We start from the raw sequence: 7691 nt of genomic DNA, 5'->3' as shown, positions 1-7691 counted from the left end.
GGGGGTGGCGGGGAGCTCAGGTCCCCAATCCTGGGGATGTCACTGTGTCATCCTGAATGCCAGCCTCGTCCTAGCCAAGGACGGGCCCCAACCATCAAGACCAGAGCCTGCTACCCCCATGTTAGAAACAAAATTATTCCTGTAGTCCTGTCGTGTAAATTTCTACCATCAGAGCTACCTCTTTGGGGTAGGTGCTGTCTTCGGAAGGGCTCTCGTAAGCTGGGCATTTTGGCACTTTCTGGGGTGATGCATCCACCCCTGGCAGCCACAGAAATTTTCCTATGGCAGGCAGAGAAAACAATATAGAGCGGGAGCTCAGAGGCAACGGGACTTGGAACAGGTAAGTTCGAGACGGGGCCAGGACAGAAGGTGGCATTGGTCTCAGGTGGAAAAGATAGAAGCGGGAGAGGTCACGCTTTGCCCCTAGCCAGTCACACCGGGGCCCCATCTGGGGCCTGACCTGGCCCAAACCAGCCTTCAGCATCAAGGAGAAGAGCCGAGAGTCAGGCGGAAGATAATCATGTTCTTCTCCTCCGTAGGAAGGGGCCAGCATGACCCTGCAATGCGCCAAGTCAGCGGGACACTGGAAGGTAGGAAGAGGCCTGGGGAGGGGGCGTCCAGGGAGTGTGGGGGGGTGCAGGTTAACCCCAAGCCCAGAGAACCCCTATCTTCACCTCTGTTGATTTCCTGGAGGAGGGGGTTATGCCCTTTTTGTAGAGGATGCAGCCGAGGCTCCGAGTGGGGAAGGGACTCGCCCAAGGCCACCCACAGGGAGCTCGAATTTGAACTTGGGGCTCCTGGTTTCCAAACTTGAACTGTTGACACTCTCTGGCAGAGACTGCACACAGTCTTCGGGCATGGTTTCTTTGACCATCTCTGTATTCTAAAAAACAGAAAAGCTTTTGAATTTGTCATCACGTCATCAGCCCCCAAACCCGGAGGACCCCATATTAACTTAAATCCAGATTTAGTGATTGTCTGGAGACATCGAAAAGTCTGGCTCACGTTCCCACATGGCAGCAATTGGTGACACTGGGTAGAGCCACCCATTTGCCTGTGGCCGGTGCTGTCCAGTGTTCCACAGCCGCCCCCACTCCCATGCCTGCCTGGCCCCTGGAGGCAATGGAGTCTGCAATCCCTGCTTACCGGCCCTGCTCCACGCTGAGTTTGGGGTGAGCCCCCAAGCCCTCACCCCCAGCAGGACTCCGATGTAGATCTCCACCTTTTCTTTCCCACACAGATGGTGGTGTGGGACGAGGAGGGCTTCCAGGGCCGGCGGCACGAATTCACAGCCGAGTGCCCCAGCGTGCTGGAGCTCAGCTTTGAGAGCGTGCGATCTTTGAAAGTGCTGAGTGGAGCGTGAGTCCAGGGGGCTACTGAGTCGGGTTGAGGGGTGAACAGGAAGGACTCTAGAGAGAGGTGCTGGGACTTTCAGATGTTCTAGGATCTATATTTCCAGGCTCTTACTGTACCCGTGTGCCCTGCTGAAGTGCTAAGGAGTGTGTAGGACTGCCATGTAAGGTTGCATAGGTTGTGCACTGCCCAACTGTAGGGGTGTCATTGACATAGGCCTGGCTCACTGGATGAGGCAGCCCTATAGGGGTGGACCCTTAGAATTCAGGGTTGGGTTTCAAATGTCCCTCTTAGGATAAATTGAAAGTCAGTATCACTCACCAACAAAAGAAGGTAACTGAAAATAAATATAGTAAAAAAGCTATTAATTTTTAGCTAAATATTATTGCTTCTCTGAGACTCTAAGCATGAGGCTGGATCTCTTTTTGTTAAAAAAGAGAGAGAGAGAAATTAGTAAGATGTAGAGAGGTATTAAGGGCACACGAATGACACACTGAGGGTTTCTAGATCAGTGCCATTCGGTAGAACTTTCTGCAATGACGGAAATGTTCCACATCTGCGCGGCCCATTTCAGAGCTGGCCATGTGTGACCACTGAGGCTTTGAAATGTGGCAACCATGCCTAAAGAACTGAACTTTTTATTTTATTTAATCTTAATTGATTTAAGTTTAAATGTAATTAGCTATATGTGGCCAGTGGCTGCCATATTGGATAGAAGTTTCCAGAAGGTTGGAAAGTAGATTGAAAAGAGAACATGGTCTCTCTATGTGATTCAGAGTCACTTAATACTCTGCCTGTGAGTGCCACCTGAGGTCATCTTGGGTGATTTTTACACATCACAAAAGAATGTGGTAAACATTCTTGGAGCTTCTGATTTGTACAGGAGGGGAATGGGGCTCAGATGGGATGGGTGGCCTGTCTAGGGACACGCCCAGCAGGCTGGCAGACGTGGCCGGTAAGCAGACACTGAGTCTGGATAGATTCGGACAGGTTATTACCTATATAGATAGCAAACGCAAGGTCCACGTGGCATCAGCCTCCTGTGTCCCTTGTCTCACAGGATGACACCAAAACCAAAGGGGCCCCTTTGGGATGGTGGGCACCCCGTAGCTGGGGAGTCACTTCCATGTTTCAGCTACAGCCTGCTGCTGTCCCCTACGGCGTGGTGAGGTGGGAAGCACCATATCTCGTGGGAGCCAGAGGCAGATGAGAAACTGCCCGGGGGAGGTAAACGAGAAACGGTCTCGTGGCAGCTGCTCACAAGACGGCCCGTTTACCCGCGTCCCGGCAGGATCACAAGGAACCCTGCCAAGGCCAAGGTCGGCCTGTGGTCGAGCCTCGCCTACGTGGCCTCTGTGCAGCTGCCCGCGTGGGGCAGTTTCCCTGGGTCCAGAATAGGGTTCCTCAACCTCAGCGCCACTGGTATTTTGAGCTGCATCATTGTTTGTGGCAGGGCTTGTCTTGAGCATTGTAGGACGTTTAGCGCATCCCTGGCCTCTACCCGCTAGGTGCCATCGCAGTCCTCCCCCAGTCGTGAAAACCAAAAATGTCTCCAGGCATTGCCAGTGTCCCCTGGGGGCACGGTCGCACTTGAATGATAACCACTGGTCTTGAACTCAGTGAGGGAGCTCTTACCTCCCACACGCTCTACCCTCTGCCCGCAGGTGGGTGGGCTTTGAGCACGCCGGCTTCCAAGGTCAGCAGTATGTGCTGGAGAGGGGTGAGTACCCAAGCTGGGATGCCTGGAGCGGCAACACGGCTTACCCCTCCGAGAGGCTCACCTCCTTCCGGCCTGTGGCCTGCGCTGTGAGTCCTACCCTTGCCACGTCCCGCAGTGGGCACTTGGGAATCAGATGTCCCAGAATTTGTGGGCTTTTCAGTTTCTCTCCTCTCTGAGCCTGGGTTTCTTCATCTTGAAATGGGGCCACCTATGTCATGGGGAAGGGGGATGTATAGCATCTGGCCGGAGCCTGCTGTAAACTCTAAACCCACAGCAACTTTGGTTGTGCTATGAGCCCCTGCGAGAGACCTTTGTGCCACTCTTTTTGTGACTCAGGGACCCTTGGAGAAACTGGGTACCACAGATGGCAGGGCCAGGTGGGAAGGAAGGGTTGCATTCCTTGCTCCCAATTCATTACCAGTGCTCCTGATTTTATATTTTACTATTGTTCGTGGAATATGGGTGGAGGTGGGCATTATTATCCCCATCTTACAGATGAAAAAACTGAGGCTCAGAAAAGTGTACTTTATTTTTTATTTCAAAATAACTTTTGTCAATTTAAAATTACATAAGTCACCATCTTTATCATCCCACATTCAGAAAGAAAAACCTGATATGGCAGAATAAGAAAATAAAAGTTGCTCATCATCACACGTCTGACCCAGAAGCCCACTGCTATCAGTGCTGGAGATTTCCTCTGGTCTCATTTGCTAGTCACAGATTATGTCGTTGAGTGTCCCTTATCTGAAATGCTTGGGACCAGAAGTGTTTTGGATTTTGGAATTTTTTTGGATTTTGCAATATTTTCAGTGCTTACCAGTTGAGCATCCTTAATCCAAAAATTCAAAATCTGCAATGCTCCAATTGATCGATTTCCTTTGAGTGTCATATCAGCGCTCAAAAGATTTTAGATTTTGGAGCATTTCAGATTTTGGATTTTTGGATTAGGGATGCTCCACCTGTATATCTAGTATCTATATCTAGATCTCTATCTATATTACCTATATCTATACATCTATACACATGTAATTTTTTTATAAAAATGGAATCATAATGAACCTAGGGAACCAGCTTTTGTCACTGAGCAAATGTATCACGATCATCATTCCAAGTGATTAAACCTCACTTGCAACATCACTTTTCGCAGCTCCCTGGTATTCCATTTTGTGAATAAGTTCATTGTATCATTTATTCCGCAAATCCCCATCGTTGGACACTCAAGTTGATTTTTTTCTATTTTACTGTTATGATGAACATCCTTGGAGCATATTTGTTTCATGATTATTTTCTTTGTGTAACTTTCTAGAAAGGCAGGTGGTATCCCTCTTGCGAGGTTTCTGGTACCTGTTGCCTTATTGCTCTTCCAAAAGGTTTGCAGGGAAGACTGATTTGGGAGACAAGGGTGGGGATCTGGGCACCTGGCAGTCTGACCCTTTTCCCTGTGCCTGCAGAATCACCGTGACTCCAGGCTGACCATCTTCGAGCAAGAGAACTTCCTGGGCAGGAAAGGAGAGCTGAGTGATGACTATCCCTCCCTCCAGGCCATGGGCTGGGACGGCAATGAAGTGGGCTCCTTCCATGTGCACTCTGGGGCGTAAGTGTATCCACGGCTCTGCCTGGCAGGGAAAAGAGAGGATGCTGGGAGGGGTAGGGCTATCTTCTGTGAAAACCGTGCTGGGGGCTTTTGTGTTCTGATGCCCACGTTCCAGAGGAGAACACTGAGGCACAGGGAGGTATCAGGCAGAATTTGTGAGATTGCAAGTGATGGATACCCAGATCAAACTGGTTTAAACCCAGAGGGTATTTATGGGATTTTGTAATTAGATTCAGGAACAGCTAGATCCAGGTGCTACAGCAGGGATCCGTCTTTCTCCCCCTCTTGCTCTGCCTGTGTCCACGTGGCTATATTCTCAGATGAGCTCTTCCTCGTAAAGGCAAAGATGGCAGCTTCATTTTTACATTCCAGCCCCAGCATAAGACAGTGGACCTTTCTCAATGATTCTATCCAAGATTCCAAGAAAGGTGCTCATTGGTCCAACTCAGATCATGTGCTCACCTTTGAACCAATCACCATGCCCACAGGAATGTGGTGCTCTGATTGGCTAGGCCCGGTCACCTACTTATTGCTAGAGTCAGCCCCATTTTCCCATCTTGACTTAGAGGGAGAAGGGTGACAGGTGCTGTGACCACAAGAGGGAGAGAGGATGCCCAGACATAAAGGATACTGTCGGCTGGGGTGTGAGATCCTTATTTAGGGAGGACGTGAGAGCCACTTTCCCTCTGGCTCCTGGTGGGCAGGGGTGAAGGTGGGAGGTAGGTTCTTTTTGTTTGTTTGTTTATTTGTCTTTAGTTTTCTCAGGAACCACCAGAGAGCCCTGTTGTCTTAGAGAAAGATGGACCCCTGGTGACACTTGAGTCCACTTCCTCTTTTACAGAAAGGGAAATGGAGGCTGACATTTTTCAAATAAAATTATCAAATCACATGAGTGCTACAAAGGTACCATAAGTGACAGTGGCTCATTTGGGGAACGAGTCAGGCTGTCCTAATGAAGAGACGATTCAGCTGCAGCCTGAGGGACAAAGACCACTCGGCTAGGCAGAGAAGGGCTGGAATGGTGTTCCTGGCAGAGGGAACAGCATGATCAAAGGCCTGGTGGTAGGGGAGAGAGCGTGGCACGCTCTGGGCTCTAGAGGAAGGGCAGGGAAGCTGGAAACGTGTCTGTAGCATGGATCTCGCTGCCCTGTCTTGGTTACCCTGCTGGTGCCTCTGTGGGTGGAGTAACTGTCTGCCTCTCCCCTTTTCCAGCTGGGTTTGCTCCCAGTTTCCCGGCTACCGAGGTTTTCAGTATGTGCTGGAGTGTGACCACCATTCGGGTGACTACAAGCACTTCCGGGAGTGGGGCTCTCACGCGCAGACCTTCCAGGTGCAGAGCATCCGCCGGATCCAGCAGTGAGCGGGGGCGGGGCACGGAGGGGCGCATGCGCGCTCGTCCGCGAGGGCGGAGCTCCGGAGGCCGTCACGTGCTCTCTCCCGCCGCCTCTCACTGTAACCCTGTGCGCCCGGCACCCCTGCGGGCCCGTGCCATGCGGGCCCGTCCCCGCACGGCCGGCACAAAAATGCCGAAGTAATAAAAAAAGAAGGTCCAGTGTTCACCGTGCTTTTCAATTTTATTAATCTTTCCAAAGAACCGATGTTTCGCTTTGCTAATTTTCTCTATCATCTGCGTTTTGTTTCACTGATTTTTCTTCCTAGCATTTAGTATCTCCTTTCTTCTGTTTACTTCAGATCTACTTTGTCCTAAGGTTTCCTAGCTTCTTAAGGTGAGACTCTTGGGTCATTAATTCTAGGTCTCTCTTTTTTTCTCCTCCAATAGAGTCATTTAGAGCTATAAATTTCCCTCGAGGTATGGCTTTAGCTGCTTTCCATGAATTTTAATTTGATATGTTTTCATTATCATTCAGTTTGATATTTTTCTAGTTTCTCTGGTGATTTCTTTTTCTTTTGGCCCATGGGTTATTTAAAGGTATGTTATCTAAATTCTGAATACTTGAGGATTTTTCTAGATATTTTGTTGTTACTAATTTGAATTTGAAGTCCATTGTGGTCAGAGAACATCCTCTCTATGAGATTTCAATTTTCTAAAATGAATTGAGACTTAGTTTATGGCCCAGGATGGTCTATCTTTGATAGACTTCAAGGTGCCCTTGAAAATTATTTATATTTTGTATATTCTGCAGTTGTTGGGTACAGTGTTCTGTAAATGTTAATTAGGTCAAGTTGGCTGATAGTGTTGGTTAGATTTTTCTATATCTTTGCTTATTTTTTAAAAATGCACTTTTGTCGATGACCGAGAAAGGGCTATTAGTTATTTGAATTTATCTGTATATCCTCTTAGCTGAGTCCATTTCGCTTCCTGATTTTTTTTTCTTTGGAAAATGTGATACTCTGTTATTAGGGGTACGTATGCTTATGATTGCTATGTCTTCCCGATAAATTGTTCCTAGCTTGTGGTTTTCAAAGCCTGGCACGGACAGAGTGTGTTTCTCCTAGCGAAACTTCTCACACTGCTTTCCTCTCTTCCAAATTTTCTCTCACACACCCTACCCTGTAGTCTCTCATTTAATACCCTACACGATCCAAAGAAAGCCTAGGAAACAAAGAAAGAAACTCCCATTCCACTTGCAACCTGAGTGGTAAGATCGTTCTCTCCCTCTCTCTCTCTCTCTTTGCCCCCGCCCCCTGCCCCTCCTCTCCCCTCCTACTCTTTCCTGGTTCTTTCTTATATAGATTCTCTAAACCTCTCTCACGAGCCTTCTGCCTCTTTTTCTGGGCTCTCTTGGCCATCTTCCTCTGCCCACAAATGTCCCCGATCAGTCTGTTGCAGACAGGAAGGGGTGGGGCACTGAACAGGCTGTTGGAAAAGATAACATTATCTGGCCCGGGAAGGGAAGGGGGATGTTTAGAAACAAATGCACTGCAGTAATTTTTAACCCCTCATTGGGCCATCGTCCCATTTATTCAACAGGTCATTTGCCTGGGATCTCCTGGGTGCCAGGCCCTGGGACATACAGTGGTGAACAAGACACACAAAGTCCTTTCTCTCACTCAGTTTGACGA

General features: G+C 48.8%; 1 protein-coding gene across 1 annotated transcript; it reads left to right on the top strand.

Moving 5' to 3' along the window:
* Positions 1–544: 544 nt before the first annotated feature.
* CRYBA4 (crystallin, beta A4) lies at positions 545–6224 on the top strand. Its single transcript, XM_012644100.1, has 5 exons — positions 545–590; positions 1241–1359; positions 3018–3159; positions 4525–4667; positions 5880–6224. The coding sequence occupies exons 1-5, from the start codon at positions 552–554 to the stop codon at positions 6025–6027; spliced, it is 591 nt and encodes a 196-aa protein (XP_012499554.1). The 5' UTR covers positions 545–551; the 3' UTR covers positions 6028–6224.
* Positions 6225–7691: the final 1467 nt, after the last annotated feature.

Source organism: Propithecus coquereli, unplaced genomic scaffold, assembly GCF_000956105.1.
Source record: "Propithecus coquereli isolate 6110/MARCELLA unplaced genomic scaffold, Pcoq_1.0 Scaffold206, whole genome shotgun sequence".
In the NCBI taxonomy this organism is placed as follows: Eukaryota; Metazoa; Chordata; class Mammalia; order Primates; family Indriidae; genus Propithecus; species Propithecus coquereli.
The sequence above is the reverse complement of the archived record's forward strand: the minus strand, read 5'-3'. Positions and strand labels throughout refer to the sequence as shown.